General features: G+C 39.0%; 1 protein-coding gene across 5 annotated transcripts in view; it reads left to right on the forward strand.

The window, feature by feature from the left end:
* Window positions 1-16,917, forward strand: part of LOC127985725 (myomegalin) — a 35,214-nt gene extending 18,297 nt beyond the window's left edge. For 3 of the 5 annotated variants that reach the window (XM_052587795.1, XM_052587796.1, XM_052587792.1), the window contains 20 exons: window positions 35-464; window positions 1,194-2,766; window positions 3,555-3,659; window positions 4,217-4,613; window positions 4,714-4,934; window positions 5,078-5,138; window positions 6,293-6,483; window positions 8,978-9,253; window positions 9,343-9,468; window positions 9,576-9,689; window positions 9,774-9,900; window positions 11,105-11,226; window positions 11,304-11,492; window positions 12,120-12,179; window positions 13,955-14,145; window positions 14,261-14,392; window positions 15,523-15,661; window positions 15,757-15,803; window positions 16,084-16,129; window positions 16,419-16,917. In XM_052587795.1, coding sequence (XP_052443755.1) covers window positions 35-464; window positions 1,194-2,766; window positions 3,555-3,659; window positions 4,217-4,613; window positions 4,714-4,934; window positions 5,078-5,138; window positions 6,293-6,483; window positions 8,978-9,253; window positions 9,343-9,468; window positions 9,576-9,689; window positions 9,774-9,900; window positions 11,105-11,226; window positions 11,304-11,492; window positions 12,120-12,179; window positions 13,955-14,145; window positions 14,261-14,392; window positions 15,523-15,661; window positions 15,757-15,803; window positions 16,084-16,129; window positions 16,419-16,534 — 4,663 coding nt within the window. In that variant the 3' untranslated portion in view covers window positions 16,535-16,917. The remainder of the gene's footprint in view (window positions 1-34; window positions 465-1,193; window positions 2,767-3,554; window positions 3,660-4,216; window positions 4,614-4,713; window positions 4,935-5,077; window positions 5,139-6,292; window positions 6,484-8,977; window positions 9,254-9,342; window positions 9,469-9,575; window positions 9,690-9,773; window positions 9,901-11,104; window positions 11,227-11,303; window positions 11,493-12,119; window positions 12,180-13,954; window positions 14,146-14,260; window positions 14,393-15,522; window positions 15,662-15,756; window positions 15,804-16,083; window positions 16,130-16,418) is intronic. The other 2 variants (XM_052587794.1, XM_052587793.1) reach the window with 2 other exon arrangements.
* The last annotated feature ends 1,865 nt before the right edge of the window (window positions 16,918-18,782 follow it).

Consider the following 18,782-nt stretch of genomic DNA (forward strand, 5'->3'; position numbering starts at 1 on the left):
GTCAAACTAAACCTTTAACTGTTGCCATTTGTAGGGAGCAAGTGGCCAAACTCCGCTTGGAAGCGTCTGAACTCCGTGGACTTTTGAAGGAAGAAAACGCCACTGAGTCCAAAGAAAGCGCAGAGAGTTCTGGAGAAAGCGACAGCCATGGAGACTTGCACCAAACCGTGAAGGTGCTCCGCTCAGAAGCCAGAAGTCACAGAAAGATAATTCGACTGCTAAAAGAGCAGCTGCAGCAAAACTCTGTCTCTGATGCTAGAAGTCAACTTGACCTTAAGATGATGGACAGCAATATGGATCAACTGCAGACAAACCATGAAGATCTTCAGAGACAAACCAGCACACTGGAGAAAGAGAACAAATCAAGAGAAAGGAAAGAAATGGAGGAGAGATATGAGAGAAGAAGGCAGGGCCAAAGCACCAAATCCAGCAAGAATCAGAAGCAGCACATGGCCAGACATGCAGTACGTATTAGTCACATTTTCTACCGGAAAAAGGTTGAAAGTCTAGCTTTGGTTGGTAAACGGTTGGAAACGGTTGTGGGTTCAAACCTACCAAGAAGCAATTATGCCTGAATTTTTAACTTCTGGAGCAACCTGGAGTAACCTGGAGTTAGGTGCCATGTTCATGGACTCAATAGTGGCTCATTGCATGTAGGGATTTAACAAGCAACCATAGAGTTGCCAACCCTATTATCCCAGGGTTTCTCAGTCCTTTTTCTGGAAATTTACCTTCCTAAAAAGTTCAGCTCCAACCCTGATTAAACATATCTGAACTGGCAAAATAGTGTTTTCAGAAGCACTTGATAATTACACATAGGTGTTTTGGGAGCAGGGTTGGAACTGAGTTGATCTTATGGAAAAGGATAAGGTAACCCTGCTTTATCCAGTAGGGCACGGTTGACAATACTGAATTTTTTATCTTGATTTTAATTAACCGATAACTGTTCTTTTCTTTAAGAAGAATTGACATGATTGACCCGATATATATACCTAAATTAATCTATACCGAATAAAATCAAGAGCTTTTGAATTGAAATTGAATTTATTCATGAAATAATGTGACGCACCACCCCTTTTTCCCCACTTCTTTTTGCCTTTAGTGTGGAGATGCATCCAAACCTGTCTTTACTGCTTCTTTGTCTTTTCCAAATTATATTATTTGTAAAATAATCCTAATGTCATTTGTTTTAGGCATATGTAAAATCTCGGCTACCAGTACCTGTGAGGCCCAGTAAGGGTTCTGGGCAGAGTTCAGAAGATCTGAGTGAGCTGAATTTAGTTCATGTTCACCCCAGAAACAAAGACTACCTGATTGGGACGGAAGAGTCTGATTACAGCACGGACAGCAAGACGTCTTCGAGATCAGCTCAGCACGGACACCTCGAATTAGACCACGTTAAAGATTCTAGCCTGAGACCGACTGCAGAAACGAAACGAGACGCTAACATGAACGAGAATCTGGAATCTGAGCTAATGGGGCAATTAGATTTGTTGAATCAAGAATGCCAAGAGAAGGAGGAGCTAATCTTCCGCCTGAGGGAACAGGTCCAGGAATGGGACGAGCTACAGGCAGAGCTACAGGAGAAGGACAAGCTCAACCGAGAGTACCTGGAAGCTATACAAGCGGCAGAGTCTACTATTGCGTACCTCACCGCATGCAGCTTGGACTCGGAGTGTGGAATCGGTCAAACAGGAGATGTAACCTTGCAGCAACATTGTGCAGATCTTCAGAAGGCTGTTGAGGAGAAAGACCGATTGAACGCTCAGCTCTTGGACTGCTTGAACTCTGCAGAATCCGCTATTGCATTGCTCCAAAATGTTAACACTGCAAGCAGCCAAATGGATCTTGGACAAGAAGACCCAAAAGCACTTTGTGAGAGGTTTGAGGACTTGATTGAACAGATCAGAATTTCTCATCAAAGCGATGGAAGGTCAAAAGACTCTCACATACCAGAGGTTGATCCAACACTAGGACCTAATTCTGAGTTACAGCGGCAGGTGGACTCACTGCAGGAGTCACTGTTGCAGCAGTGCAAGATGAATGCAGAGCTGCAGGAGAAGCTCTGGACTTCAGAAGCAGCTGTTAAAAAGTTAAGTGCAGCTGTCAGCGCCAAGCACAACAGCGCACCCTCTGCTCTGGAGGGGAATTGCACTCCTGGACCAGAAGGAAAGGTCTTGTCATTGCAACAACAACAGTTGATGGACTGTCTGTCTGAATGCATAAGAGCAGCCGAAGGCGCGGTCAAGTCTCTTGCGGACATTTGCTCCAAACCAAACCAGTCTCACAAGGAGATCTTGTCCAGTCCAGAGTTAAAGAAATGGCTGGAGAGGCTGCAGCGTGCTCTGCTGGAGAGAGAGTCTCTTGAGGACCCAGTCTGCGCTGAGAGGCACCAACACAAGACAAGCACGCCCATTCAGAACCCTAAGAGTTCCAAACCAGAACGCCAACAGAATGTTCAGGAGCCGGTGACCTCACACCAAAATCTTCATAAGAACCTCTTGATGCTTCTTCAGATTTATACAGAGCGTGCTCAGAAAATGAGCAAACTTGAGGAAGCTGTTAGTGAGCGTGGCCAAAGTGGAGGAGGTGGAGATGCAACTGGAAATGAAACTCTGGAGAGGAACGCCCAGATCGAAAGTTTGCAGAAGGCCCTGAAGGAAAAGCAGAGGGCATGTCGAAAATTAGAGGAGAAACTGGTGATCGCTCAGTCTGTCATCTCTATGCATGGCTCAAATAAGGATAAACAGTCTGATCCTCGCAAAGGTGAAAAGAACACTCATCCAATACACTCCGTTGAGGGTAAACTGCTCAAAGTTGCTCTTTTTAACACACATTTTTGTGTATGGTGCATGTGATTGTACATTATTTCACCTCAGTATTTATGACGGGGATTACATTTTAATTTGTATTGAATCAGCCACATATTGGCATAAGGGTCTGGGACATAGTTACTTATTCTGGTAAAGACTGAAATATAAAATAATGAAATATGTTGAGTATCATTTGATGCATCAGGCTTTTATGACTCATATAGTATTAAATAGGGAGAAAATGGAGTTAATACTTGCGACAGTTCGAAGCAGTTTATATTTAAATGGCCAAAAAGATGAATTTCTGGTAGCTTGTAAATAAGTGAGATCTTTATAACAGTTTAGCAGATACTTGCATAAAATTATACAAAATGTAACGTGACTATACCTCCCAGTAATATGTCATAGTAAGTGTTTCATTTTTTTTTTTTTTTTTAAGATCAGAGCTCTGTAGTTTCAAAACGTTTAATGCAATGCAATAGAGTGAAAATTGAGAGATGCACAAAAAACATTGCTGATGTTTTTGAAACATTTGATACATTTGAACTTGATTTCAATCTCAAATTATTAATTCCAATATAAAAATTTATTCTTATGTTTACTTTATAAAAGTACTTTATATCATGTTGCACAGTACTGACCTGCATTAAGTGCCATTCAGATTTATTGCGGTACCACGACAGGCATGTTGCTTGTTTTTCTGTTGGGGCTACTGTTTTCAACCCTGCCTGTTTGCTCTAGCACCCCCTAGTGAACGGGATGATAAAGGGGTGCAAGTGGAAGCACAGGACCTCGGGTATGAAACGAGTGGAAGGAGTGAGACGGAGGTGGAGGGCAGTAGCACAGGTAGACAAGGGAAAGACACTTCTTTTTAATAAGTCTGCATGTGAGGGTTTCTGCATGGAAAGGCAGTTTCAGAATCTCCCATCTCCGTTGATGATCCATGCAAACTGCTACTGACTGCATGATCATAATAAACTGGTGTGATGCTTTGGGTAATTCAAGGAGATAGTTCACCCAGAATTGAAAATATTTTCATTAAATCACACTGTTGCAAACTTGTATAACTTTTCACCCCACTTAACACCAAAGTTTAACAGAACGATGGTGCTATTTTCTTTTCCTGTTGGTAAAAATCACAAGGGAGTGTAAACAAGTTTTGGGTGCACTTGTCCTTTAACATTGGTTATGTGTTTGTCAGCACGCTGAGTTTGTTTTAACATGGTTTGCATCACTTCCACTGCATGAACAATCCATCCTTGATTGAATAATTAACTAATTGGGCATCTTTGAAAACTGTAACCTCCTTCCTCCATTTCTGTAATTAACTTAAATCCAAATTTACATGTTATTATATGCGTGTTTTCTCTGTCCTCTCTCTGTGTGTTTGATGTCACTATCAGATGTGGACGGTGTTTTGCGGTTGGTTCCCGCTCTGTCTCCTGTCCTCACGGGCAACCAGGACCGATTATCACCTGACACTACTGCATCCAGCCCCTCGTACCCCAGCTCTCCTGGCTTGAGCTCCCCTCGAACCTCTGACCCTCACACAGACCCTACCCTGCACATCCAGCAGCTCAGGTCACAGATCGAAGGACAACACAAAGTCATCCAGAACCTCCAGAGGCAGCTGCGGAAGAAGTCTTTGTCATCTGAGCTCCTGAGTGTGACCTCTGACCCCACAGTAGGTGAAGAGGAAGAGCAAACAAAGATGCTGAAGGCTCAAATCGCCCAGCTGAGCACTGAGCTAGAAAAAGAGAGGACCCTGAACAGAAGCAGCCAAGCAGGCTCTCCCTCCAGGTGGCTTTCATCACCATCTTCATGATCATCATCAACAACGGTATCCTTCATCTTATGGCTTTTTTATTAGACGTCATCCTCTCGCTCTCTTTCTCCGCAGGATTGAGTCTCTGGTCCAGTCTCAGGCCCGGGAGTTGTGTGAGCTGCGGGAACAGATCCGTGTGTCTCGTGGTTTGGGTGTGGAACAACGTAAACAGCTGCTGGAGCTCAGACGAGCTCTAGAGGAGTTACTTCAGCCTAATAACATGCACTCCGCTCAGGGAACCCAGCTCAGAGAGCATCTGGATCACAGCCTGAGTCTGCTGGAGAAACTGGAGCAGGGTAAATACACACCAGTACAGAGAAACCACTCATGAAGAATGCTAGAGATGGGAAACGCTGAAACAGAGGCAGTAGTATTCTACTGTGAACATAGCCATAACTAAACTACATTGTTGAAGGATGTGTTTTCTGTTATCATTTAGTTTCTACAGGAGGGTCTGGTATGGATAATGAAGAAGTAGCGGAGTCAGAGATGAAGCTCAGGTGAGGACAGCTTTCAGCTTCATATCTGCTAAGAACGATGCACCGTGATCTCTCAAATACTGAAATCTTCAAGTTTGTAATAGAGGAGAAATGGAATGGAATAGCGCATTAGTAATACATGGTGATGCTGGTGTACACTGTAGTCTGTAGCTACTATTAGTCATTAATCTAGCTGGTGTTTGATGGCGTAGTCTTTGGCTTCCTCCCAACAGCGATTGTGAGTGGGTGTGGGGTGAGCTGCAGTACCTGCGCTCTCAGCTAGAGAGCGACAGAGAGCAGCAGCAGCTACAGATGCTTTATTTGTGCAGGCAGAACCAGAATCTTGCCATCAGCACACAACATTACATTGACCTGTGAGTGCTGCCTGCAAGGGCCCACGTGCAGTGCAGTGTGTTTCTTACCTCTATAATGGAAGTCTTTCTTAGAGTCATTTAGGTTTTGTTATTGTGTTGAGTTTTCTCTTTGGGTGACAGTCTTTATGCCCAGATTCAGGCTCCATCCCAATTCTTATACTGTCTATATTATTTAGTACGAAAGATTAATGAGTCACAAATTACATTGCTACTTTTTGAAAGAAATGTATGTCAAAAAAAACAACATCAACTTGTATTTGAAATAAATGCTGTCTTTTTGATCTTTATATTCAAAGAATCTTAAAAAATAAAATGTTTCCACAGAACTATAAAGCAACAGAACTGCTTTCAAATACAATAATAATAAATGTTTGTTGTGCAGAAATGATTTTAATGATTTCTGAAGATCATGTGACACTGAAGACTGGAGGAATGATGCTGAAAATACAGCTGTGCATCACAGAAATAAATAACATTTGACAGTATATTCAAATAGGAAAAACTTACTGTTAATTTACTGTTTTTGCCTTGGTGAGCAGAAGAGACTTCTTTAACAAACATGAAAAAAATCCTGTCTGTTAAAACTTTTAAGGGAGATAGTGTTTATTTTTTTGAGATTATTAAAGCATGCGTCCATGTCTGATTTTTAGACTAGTACAAGTACAGGATTTGGGATGTCGCCTTACTCTTTTACTTCCTTATTTCCCTGTTATCTTGTGTGTTGTTGTGGTATTGTTGATTGGATTTATCGTGTCGCTCTGATAGTTTTGTTCTCTCTGTAATTGTTTGTGTGTGTGACAGACTCTCTGCAGAACTACTGGAGAAAGACCGACTCATTCATTCTCTGCAACATCAACTGCGAATGCAAGTTCCCAGAATGCACCAGCACTCCGACTCTGAGATGAGTGACAGGCTGTCCAGCGATGGCACCACCTCCTTCCACGACAGCCCTCCTGCTGTCCGCAGGCAGACCCCCAACAGACCTCACACAGGTAACACTCACCTCATCAGGTGTTTGTGTCTGATTGTATGTCAGCTAACATCAGAATGCCAAATTACAACTGAACGTTTGTAAACACCTTTCCAATAAAGTTCTTTAATGTTTTATCAGCCTGAAACAGATTCCTTGCTTATAGATGAATGTAATCTCAGTTCAAGATGGGCCACCTTTTAAATCAAGCTGAATTATTCATCCAGTAAACCTTCAGATGGGGCTCATTTGACAGTGACCTCTTGACCTGGAGAGATGAGTCTTGGCACTTAGTACCACAAAAGCATTATGCCTCATTTAAGTTACTTTATTTAATAGTATTTTTAACTGGAATTGTTTTTTGTTTTTTTTGTCTTAGTAACTTTTGATTTGTTTTTTTAATTGTTTAAAATATGTATTTCGTATTTTTTTATGTTTTTTTTTCAGTGTTATTTTATATTTATTCATTTTTTAAATTACTTTCTATTTTTTTACTTTCTGTTTTCATGTTAGTAATTTATTTTGTGCTTTTGTCTCTACTTTGTTTTATTAAGCTTATATTTTTGTTTTAGTAATTATAGTGACTGTTATTTTATTAAAAACTCTTATAATATTTATTAATATTTAAAAAAGTATTTATTTTAGTAATACAGTTTTAGTAGTTTATTTTAGTATTTATTTATTTTAATAATGTTATGTGCTATTTAATCTTCTTAGTTTTTATTTATTTTCGTACTTTTTTACTACTTCTTTTAGTGTGTTGCCAAAGCAAGTTTAATTTACATTTCTAATTTATTTTTTTATTTTTTTGTTGTTGGTGTAATGCATAATTACAATATTACAGCAAAACTAAATTTATCCCTGATCGTGTGTTTTGATGTGTTTTAGTAAAACCATGTTTTCTGTCTGGATTAAATATGCATTTATCTATTCTCGCTAATCTGTGGTCCGGTTGGCTTGAGTATTTGAGTCGTGTGGTGAAACGTCAGGAGCTGAGGCTGGTGTCCCCTTACTAGCCCTTACAGATGCATTATTCAGTGTGCTCTGTTGTCTCCTGAGAGTCGTTAAAAGTCCTGAGCCGGCATGTTAATGATTTGAGTGTTTAGTATCATGGAAATGGATAGATTTTGCTCTTAACTAAAAGCATCACCACAAGATGCTAGATTAACTCTAATAGCACTACACTAGCAAACAGAAGGAGTTTGTTACTCCTGATCTCTCTTCAGGTCGGCCTGGTTCAGGTTTCCCAGCATCTGGGACGCAATAGATCAAGAGATTGGAGATGTATTCAGTGAACACCTGATGGACTACAGCATATTTGCAGGTTATTTAGCCCGAACGCTCTTAGAGGCGACAGTGTCTGATGTTAAGTGATGCTGGATTGTCGTTTAGACAGGATATATGTTTGTGAGAATGTTACAGCTGTGCTAAACTGGATTGAAACTATCCCGAGATCTGCCGTTATAGCGTGATCAGGTCTAGGTTAACAGTAGCTCGGCTCTGGACATGAGTGAACAAATTGTGCTCCACAACGGCGTCTCTCGTAGCAGATGGAGAAAAGTGCTTAAAGCCTTTAAAGAGGAAGGTAAAAATCTAGCTTCAGCGTTTGAGTCCTGCTGATGCATCGCTGTCTTGAATTATAGGTTTGGCTAAAATAGCAGAAGTAGATGTTTGTACCAGTATTTTAGCAATATGTACTATTTAAATATTTAAAAAATATATATATCATTTATTATATATATTTAAAAAGAATTGTCTGTGCTTTTCAGATTGTTTAAAATTCTATTTTTTGTGTGCTTTTTTCTTTTTAATATTCTATTTAGCTTAGTTTTATTATTTCCATTTTAGTGCTATAGGTGCATAGTACTTTATTTTATTTCATTTAGTTTTTGAAGCAACCTTTCTAATTTTTAGTTTGTTGTCAAAAGTTTATATTTTATTTCAATTTTAATTACCAAACAATTTTTAACCAAATGTAAATTTAAACAATATAATGAATAAATTGGTAGCAATATTTGAAACTGTGTTTTAAGACATTAAGCTCAACCTAAAGTCAAATGATCAGTTTACTTTATTAATAAGTGTCCCCTTATGGTGCTTAGTTCAACAGTGCTGGTTATTATAAATGCATAATGCATTTATCTTTCATAAATAGTATTTGTAAAGTAGATTCCTGAAGGATCATGTGACACTGAAGACTGGACTGATGATGCTGAATATTCAGCTTTGATCACACCAATAAGTTTACACTGTATTTAAATAAATGCAGCATTGGTGAGCAGAAGAGACCCCGAACTGTTGAATGCTGATGTGTCTAACATACCTCATACTTCATCTAATAAAATTAAATGACGGCAAAGGAGACATGCACAAAATTGCTGAAATACTATTAGCATGTTTTTGTGCTTAGAATTCACCAAAAATAATTAAGAACACAAGTTACATGCAAAATTAATTTACGGATCATGCTTTTTCTGTATGCATTGTAAACAAATCGTTCTTGTCGTTTCTTGCAGGGGTGAAGGCCGTCAATGGCGATGCATTTTCAGATTCACGGCTGGTTTCTGTCGAAGGGGGCGCGGATGATGATGATGGAGAGGGGAGTGTCCGAATGCTACAGAGGGAGAATAGCCGTCTGCAGGAGCAGCTGAGAAGCAGCGAGGAACTAAACGCTACACTTTCCAGTGAGCTGGACCTTACTCGATCTGTCCTGAAGCACAAACCACAGAGCCAGACCGGAGACAAGCAGCCGGAGCAGCAGAACACGTCAGCCAGCACGACCATCAGCTCAGGTGGAGTCACAGAGAGATAACATTATAGTTTGCAGGTAGCAGCAGCATTGACTTCATCTACATACTTATTTTCTTTCTTCCTCTCTTAGATCTGTTAGCTGAGCACCTGCAGGAGATCCGAGCGTTGCGTCTGCGTCTTGAAGAGACGATAAGAACCAACGAGAGACTCCGAGAACAGTTAGAAAGAAAGTTACAGGAAGCTGAGAAAGACTCAGGTGAACGCGCACACTCGTATGCATTAATTTCATGTTTATGTGGTTTACACCGTACCTCAGATCTTCAGATCACTTAATATGTGAGTGTTTGTTTTTGTGATCGACAGCCACCAACATCTTCATCACTGGTTCTGAGGATCAGACTCACATCAGCAGCGAACTGCACTTCCTCCTCACCCAAAACCACACACTCAAAGAGCAGCTCAACCAGGGAGCTCGAGGTAACACGGGCTCTGTACTGTTAAAACTACTTTCTAGATGTGATCTGCTAGCTGTTGTCACAGTTATGTGTGTGTTTTAAACAGATAAACAGAAGGAGAACGACCGCCTGAGGGAGACTTTGGCCAGACGAACCGCTAAACTAGAGCTGAGCAGAAAAGAGTGTGAAACACTGAAACAGGAGAAAGATCAACTACAGGACGACCTGTACAGGTAACATCCAGAAAATGTGTTTCTTATAAAAGAGATCAGCTGCAGATGCACACAGTGATCTGGTATCATGTAATGTGTGTGTTTGTGTATCATGTGTCATTCGCCTGTGTAATGAGTTGCTTTAATTATTGCAATTATTTGTAATCAAGGTGTTAAATGTTTAATTGGCTAAAGAGTTTCATTTTACAAAAACACACACTTATTATGTTGTCTCTGATTTTTTTTTTTGTTGTTTCACATCAGTGTTTCCTACATCTCCATTTAGATTTACAAATGAGTATCTTAAACTAGGAACCAGTTCATATTTAAATGGTTTTAAAGCTTACAAACATTTGAGCTCACAACATTTCTCACCTGCTAAATGCTAGTTTTGAGTCTGATTTGATTTTCCGAGTGGTTCAGTTGTTAATACAGTGAGATTCGGAACTGAATCAGTAAGTGATTCAGTTGTTGATTCAGTAATTGATTCAGTTTCTAATGCATTAAGCATTCTGATTTAATCCAGTTAAGTTATTATTTTTTAGTGCAGTAGCCCTAGTTAGTGACTATAATTGTAAATTATTTTATGTAATGATTGTCGTAATCTTTCTGACTGATTCAGCTATTAATGCAGTAATTGCTCTGACTGGTTCAGTGAGAGATTCAGTTTTAAATGCAGTGATCTTTCTGACTGGTTCAGTGAGTCGTACAGTTTTTAATGCAGTAATTGATTCTGTGAGACAGTTGTTCAGTGAGTGAGCGAGTTAATCAATTAGCATTCTGACTGATTCAATCTGCATTTTATTTGTTGATGCAGTAGTCTTTTTGGTTAAGCAGTAAGCATTTTGGCCAATTCATTGTCAGTTAATGCAATAATTGTGACTGATTTAGTTAAGTAGAACTCAAATGTTAATGCAAGAATCATTTTGACTCATTGAGTAAGCAGTTAATTGTTTTAATGCAGTTATTGCTTGCACTCATTCAGTGAGTTGGTTGTCCGACAAATTCAATTCTGTTTGATTCACACTAACTTGCAAATTGGTGTGACTGATTCAAATAAAAAGATTCCTCTAAAAACAACTATTTGTTTGACATCGAACATGGTTGCTGTTGCACTGTATGTTAGTTTTGCATGCAACCAGTGAGGACAACATAAGAAAGTTATTTTGAGCGTGCACTGATGAGTGTGTGTGTGTGTGTGTGTGTGTGTGTGTGTGTGTTTAAGGTTGCAGTGTGAGAACAGTCATCAGAGGCAGCAGTTGTGTGATACCCAGCAGCTCTTGCAGTCTGTGCGTCTGGAGCTGCAGGTGCATGAGCAGATGAAGAACTCCACACACACTCACACAGGTGCGTTCACACACACACACACGCTGTCGAGGAAGGTCTGAGACACCACTGATATCTGTGTGTGTGTGTGTGTTCAGGTGAGGGCCGTGGCTCTGGATCAGCGGCGGATCTGAGCGAGCTGTTGGCTGAGATCAGACAGCTGCGTGTTCAGCTGGAGAGAAGCATCCAGATCAACAGCACACTGAGACAGAGACTAGAACAACAGCTGCTGACCCGCAGCGACCCCAGATCAACCATCAACATCAACTACCTGTTGCCCACAACAGGTACACACACACACACACACACACAGTAATAAACAATTATTAGTGAGCAATGTTGTTCGAGAGGTTACAGTGATATTTAAACCAATGTAACAAATAAAGTCTTCAGGAAATACTAGTAATAGATGGAGACAGATTCAAGAAAACAATCATTTAAGCAATAGACTGTGGGTTTTTTTGTCTTTTTTTTTTCTTGTTTCGGTCTTTCTCTTGTTCTGTCATTCTTTCAATCTATTTTTCATTTGTTTTTTCTTTTCCATTATTTCTGTCATTCTTTTAAATACAATTTTAGTTTTTTCTTTCTGTGTGGTTTTGTTCTTTCTTTCCTTTTTGTGGTTTTCTCTTTCTGTCATTCTTGTTTTTTTTCGGTCTATTATTTGTTCTTTTGGTTGTTCTTTTCTTCTGCTTATTCTTTCTTTCATGCTTCCTTCTGGTCTTTCTTTGTTCGTTCTTTTTGTTCATTTTTCCTTTCTCTTTTTATCCTTTCTTTCCATCTTCCTTTTACTTTTGTTGTTCTGTTCGTTCTTCTTTTTTGTTTTATTTCATTTTTTCAATTGATCTTTCTTTTGATCTTCCTTGTTCTTTTTGGTAAATCTTTTGACATTTTATTCTTTTCTTCTCTTTTCTCAGATGAAGCTGGTAAATCAGATGTTCTTCACACTCATAGAGACACATCCAGTGCTGCACATGGTACACATCTTTGACCTTTTCTGTTCTTTGTAAGATTATAAAGATATTGATCAGTTTCTGAACAGATTTACAGTGCAGTGATCAATCTAAAGAGCATGAAAATGAATAAGAAATCATAGGGCAAATTATGAATTACGTTGTTTACACATCGTAGTACTATTTTGCATTTGTGGCATTTTGTGGGTTTGTGAATAAGATCATTATTATATACTAGGGGTGTAACGATACGCGTATTCGTATTGAACCGTTCGGTACGACGCTTTCGGTTCGGTACGCGGTACGCATTATGTATACCGAACGGTTCGTTGGAGTAATTAATTATATTTGGAAAAAAAAAAAAAAAGAGAGAGAGATAGAAATATAATGATATGCGTTCAACAAGGTAGCCCAATAACCCAAACAACGTAACAGGCAACGCCCCTGACACTCCCGAAGAAGAAAAAAACACCATCTTATATGTTTATGTTAGGCTACTCAGCAGGCGCTCGCTCACTCAGTACGCGCTGAAGGCTCGTTGCAAAATAGCCAATGCGTTTAACAGACTAGAAATGAGAAGATCCTCCAATAACCAACAGGTCTGGTGTTTGGGTGCACTTTGGATTCCCTTTAAGCTATAATGGTGATGGCAAGAGAGTGGTGGATAAAAAAACAACGGTATGTCGCATCTGCAACATGACAGGGTACACCAGCGGGAATACAAAAAAAAAAAAAAAAAAAAAAAAACACCAGCGGGAATATCTGGGATATATGCGTCAGTACTATCTGGGAAAAGACGAAAAAAAGGAGAAACATGCACGCAGCAAACTATCCCTGCAGCATTTAGACACTATAGCTTACAGGGAATCCAACCCAAACACCAGACCTGTTGGTTATTTTAGGATCTTATATTTCTGGTCTGTTAAATGCATTAGACATTTTGCAACGAGCCTTCAGCGCGTGCTGAGTGAGCGAGCGCCTTAGGGGCCTTTCACATATCGCTCCTAAAAACGCGTGGAAAACGCTAAGCACGTCTTTCTCCTCCTTTCCAAAGCGCTTGGGCAGAAGCGCTCATGAGGCGTCTGTCTTTGCTAAGCAACAATGACGTGCTCTCTCCATGAGACGCGGAAATTTCAGCGAAGGATAAATGGATTTGCAGCTCTAAAAATCGCTTGCAGTAGCTCTGCTACTAAATTTATTTCAAAATTGCAATCCATATACAACTACGATCAGCTGTTCCTTCATCTTGGCTGAGCTCTCAACCTTGTTACGGGAAAGGATGAAGCTGATTGGTTGGTTCTTGTCACATGACCCGCGGTGCGCTTGCGGCATTCTGAAAAGTTGAGATGTTTTTACATTTTGCTGTATCTAAAACGTATCGAACCGAACCGAACCGAACCGTGACATCAGTGTATCGTATCGAACCGAACCGTGAATTTTGTGAACCGTTACACCCCTAATATATACTATGTATCGTTTTCATTGTCAGCCATTGTTATTAGATATTGTTCATATACATTATTATACATATTCTTTTAGTAAAATATAAATGCTATTAGAGTAGAGAATCTAATTAAATAATCTTATATCGAAATAAAAGAGAATAAAACTGAAAACATTGAGATGCATTATAGTAATGAGATTGCTATTGGTGTTGTTGCTAAATCTTTATGGTTTTAAAAATGGGCATGAGTTTTCTTTATGCACTTCTTTTACTTTGTAAGCCACTTTGGTTAAAAGTGTTATTTTTGTGAAGTAAACCCTAAGAAAAGGTCATTTCCACTTGTGTGTGTGTTCAGACAGCGCTAGCTCGGTGGACTCTGGTTCTCACGCTCCGTCCCGGCTGGTCCCGGGTCACCGGCTGTGGGCGGACAGACGCGGGCGTCACGTTCTGGGTCTGATCGAGGACTATAACGCCCTGCGCAAGCAGATCACTGAAGCCAAGAGACTCACTGCAGATCTGGACACACAGATACACGACTGCGGCCGGGTGAGAACACACACACACACACACACACACACACACACACACACACACTCAGTCAGTCTGGTGTGTGTCAGGGTCATGTTTCGGCACTGAATGTGTTTCCTGTGGTGTGTGTCAGGCTGGGGAGCAGCTGAAGAGCGTCTCTGGGAGTGTGAACACCATGCAGCAGGTTCTGGAGGAAGCCGCTCGACTTCTCAAACTGCTCTGGAGAGTCTCGCTGCCCTCAGGAGACGCCACACACACTCGACAGGTAACGTGGCGTTTTATTTAGATAAAGCTTAAATATAGGGTGCATTCACACCAGGAAAGTCTGCTAGTTCAGAAATTGCAACCATAACCACGTGTGTGCTAAGGTCATCCATTATTTGGTTGTTTCATTTTGCATTATTGACACACTGTTTTCCTAATGAATGTTGTTCAGTTGCTTTGACGCAATGTATTTTGTTTAAAGCGCTATATAAATAAAGGTGACTTTGAATTTTGACTTTGTTTGGTGCGCACCTGAGTGCGATTGCTGTATTTACACACCTGCCCCAAGAGGGGAAATGAACTTGAGTTTGATTGAGTCGAACCACACAAGTCAGGTGTGAACACACCCATGACTTAAGACTAATGAAGGAAGCTAACTGACATTAAATGTATCATGAAATGTTCCTTTCATTTTGTGAAAAATATAATAAAATGTGACCATCAATAAGTGTGAAACCTGTTTATGTGAAATAAAATACTTTTCAGGAAAATAAAAACTTCACTTAACTGTTGGCATATAGGCAAAAAAACTAAAAACCAAATACAATGTTGACTTTGTATAATCAAGTTCACTTTTATCAATTTGATTGTTTAATAAAATACATCTTGTAGTGTAGTATATAAATACTAAATTCTGTGTAAGATGAAATAATGAAACACATGAAGTGTTCCTATCATTAAATAAAAATACAATAGTGACCAGAAACATAATAAAGAGTGACTAAATAAGTTGTGAAATAAATTACTTTTAATTAAAATGAAATTTGCATGTATTTATGTTAAACAAAATACACCTAATTAAATACAGGTGACTAAATTAAATATTTTGTAAAATAATTAAATACATTGGGGAGTGTTCTTACCATTAGATGAAAAGTACTTTAGGTGTGTGACTAAAGGTGTACAATTAATGTAATTGAATTAAAATAGAATTGAAAGTTTGTTGCAATGAATGCATTGTGAAGCGTTACGACTGATACATAAAGATGCAGTGGAATCAGAATCTTTCACTAAGAAATAAACCCTGATACAAATAATATATAATGCACTCACAATAACTTCTAATTTCAGTGAAACCTTGTTATTAAATCTAATTGTGTCCCGTGTGTGTGTGTGTGTGTGTGTCATCAGGAGGAGCTGCTGAAGAGTGAGATCAGTCGTCTGAAGACTCGTCTGTCTCAGCAGGAGCGGATGTTGAGCGGAGCTGTCAAACGTCTCCGATCCTCCAACCAGCTGAAAGAGGGCATGGAGCGCATCATCATCGACCAGCGTAAGAGCAGCACACACACACACACACACACACACACACACACACACGCTCATGCAGAGTCAACCAACACTGATGTGTGTGCCGTGTTTCTGCAGTGTCTCTGACTCACGGCGTGCTGAAGAGGGCCAGAGGAAACCTGGAGGTGCGTTTACCCTTGTGTTCTTTTACATGCATTCAGTCCAGTAGAGCAAGCCAGACTCTGTTTAACCTGGGACATGCATCGAGCCTATATATATTGTTTTTTTTGTACATTTATTCATTTTTTGGGGGGCTACAACATAAAGTACTTCAAAATTTATACTTGTAATGTTGTTGTCCTGAACGCTTCTTTGTAAAGGACATTTATCTGGACATATTTTCTCTCTTCCCTGTCTTGGTGATATTAATGCTCTGCCGCTGTGGTTTATTCACCTGTCTTTCAGTCTAACTCTCTGAATGTTTTTGGGCTGAAGGGTCTGCAGGTGGAAGGTTAGTTTAATGACAGCTTGTGCATTTGTGTGCTTTCAGAAGCAGATCTGTTTCTTTGTTTGACAATCACTGCATGTTCACTGCTCTCTTTCTTTTATTTTGTATTTTTATTTGTTTTTGCTTGCAGTTGTTTAAACCCCAGTGGCCCGTCTGCAGAGTTTTACTCCATGTCTCTGCTGTGTTTGTCTGAAGGGGTTTTAATTCAGGCTTGAGATGCATTGCATGGATTTGTTTGATCGCTTGGCTCTCAACACATCTCTGATAGTTTTACCTGATTGTGTTCCTGCAGGACGTCCCACTGAATGGCCAGTGACCAATCAGAAGACAGGGGGCGTGGCCTGTCCTCAGCAGGGTTCAGGCGGAGGCTCAGCCTGCAGTGAAAACTCCTCCCACTGCAACTGTTAGAAACTTCACACTGACTCCAGATCAGGACTGCTGATTCCTAACATGGTTTTCTCTTGTATTCTGCCTTCTTAATTTATTACTCTTTTTTTTGAGGTACGCTGATGTCATTCAGAAGTATTTGCACATATACAGTGAGCATTTAATCGTGTAAAAGGGAATGTTTTTTAATAGCGGAAGAGATTTTCTCCTGTAAATACTTTGAGCTTTAGTTTTATACTGGTTTAAGACAGTCTCATGTTCACTGCTGGTCTCCTGTGATTACGTATTATCCCGCTTAAGAAATCAAATATTTTGATGTAAACAAGTGGTACATGTACATTACATGAGTGCATGGTTTAATGTAGCAGACTGTGTTTAAAGTAAATGCATAAACCATCATAAAACAGTCTCTCTGCTTTCATGGTAAACCGGTTTGGATGATAATGAACTAATCTGCATTAGATTTATACAACTCAACATTTACAGCAAGACATCAGTTAGATTTTTCATTAGTAAGCCTGTTAAATTTGCCTATGAAAATATTTTTATTGGACATTTTAAACAAATCAAGGCTGAATGTGAATGAATGATCCTTTTCTATAATGACATCCATAATATCACAGCACTAAATTTACTGTATATTACTTTGTAATAAATTACACATTTAACCAAAACAAGTGTTCTCATGCATGAATGAAACCAGCAACATGTGAATGTAAAAGACATTAGCCTCGAGAATTATTTTTTTAAACATAATTAGGTTTGTATAGATTTATAAAACACTTTTGCTTAATGTTGCACATGTTTGTTTTAAAAGGTTTATACATTTCAAAACATTAAATGTACTTGTAGATGTTTATGTAGAATGTCAGAACATATTACTGTAAATAAAACTTAGTTTTTGGCTATATTATTAAAGTCATGAATCAGCATTAAGCTCCTTAGCATTTAAAATAATTTCAGTGACATTTTTATAAATATATAATCTTCAGAAATTAATACAAAAGGTTTTTATGCATTAAAAAAATAGAAATTAGATAACAGACATATTGTTTTTGTTTTCCAAACAGTTAATGTAATAATGTCACACACAAAAAAATACTAAAAATATATTTTTTAAATATATAAAAAAATATATATTACAAACATATGTAACATGTTTTAATTATATACATGTAACTACAAAAACGTGTAAATGTATTTTGACAGTTTTTATCAGCTGCTGTAGGACCATCTGTATTTTTATGAGGGAAAAAAAGGTAACTGCCTTTAAATAGAAAAGGCCCTTTGTGCAGTCCAGGTCCTGTGGTGAGCTTCAAACAGGCTCGAATCACTGTGCTGGAGTTTCCCTTTGACTGCGATTCAGATCTCTGAATCAGTGTTTAATTAGGAGCTCTGATCAGAGCGGGATGTGTGCGTCTAGCGTTGGACGAGTCGAACGAAGGCTTGGACCAGCTGGACGAAGGGCTCCTGGTCCTCCGGCGTGGCCTTGGATCCTGGTGTAGGTGAGTCGGAGAGTAATGACCACAACAACATACTCTGAAAGAAAACATGAAAATATTTGGGTGAATCAAGCAAATGTGTCCGATTTCACCCCCAAATAAAAAGATATAATAATCTAATTTCATATTTTTCATTGTGGCTTACTACATATATACTTTAATTTATTGGCTTACTGCTCATAACCAGGAAAAATAAAAAGTCAATAAATACAAATTAAATACTAAAATACATTGAAGGAATCTGTGGGGGAAAAAAACACTTTGCAGACAGGATGATTTAAAACTTACTGTTCTGAGAATGTCACACAACTTAAAATCAGTTTTTTTTATCTACATATTTTAAGTTAAAAAAATATATATATTTCATGATTGGCAATAAAGTTCATTTGATTAAATAATTGAATACCGTATTTTCCGGACTATAAGTCGCACTTTTTTTCATAGTTTGGCTGGTCCTGCGACTTATAGTAAGGTGCGACTTATCAAAATTAATTTGACATGAACCAAGAGACATTACCGTCTACAGCCGCGAGAGGGCGCTATAAGCTGCTCAGTGTAGACTACAGGAGCACTGAGCAGAAAAGAGCGCCCTCTCGCGGCATTACATGAACATATATTACATAAAAGACACGATCAACGGACTGTGGGATGGATACAAAATATTTTATCAATCTCTGATAATCTCAGATTGCTCTGGTCACCCTGGTTTGTTTAGTCATTAAACTCGTGTTTTGGCCACGACAAAACTAAACCAAAAAGACTCGTTT

Source organism: Carassius gibelio, chromosome B21, assembly GCF_023724105.1.
Source record: "Carassius gibelio isolate Cgi1373 ecotype wild population from Czech Republic chromosome B21, carGib1.2-hapl.c, whole genome shotgun sequence".
In the NCBI taxonomy this organism is placed as follows: domain Eukaryota; kingdom Metazoa; phylum Chordata; class Actinopteri; order Cypriniformes; family Cyprinidae; genus Carassius; species Carassius gibelio.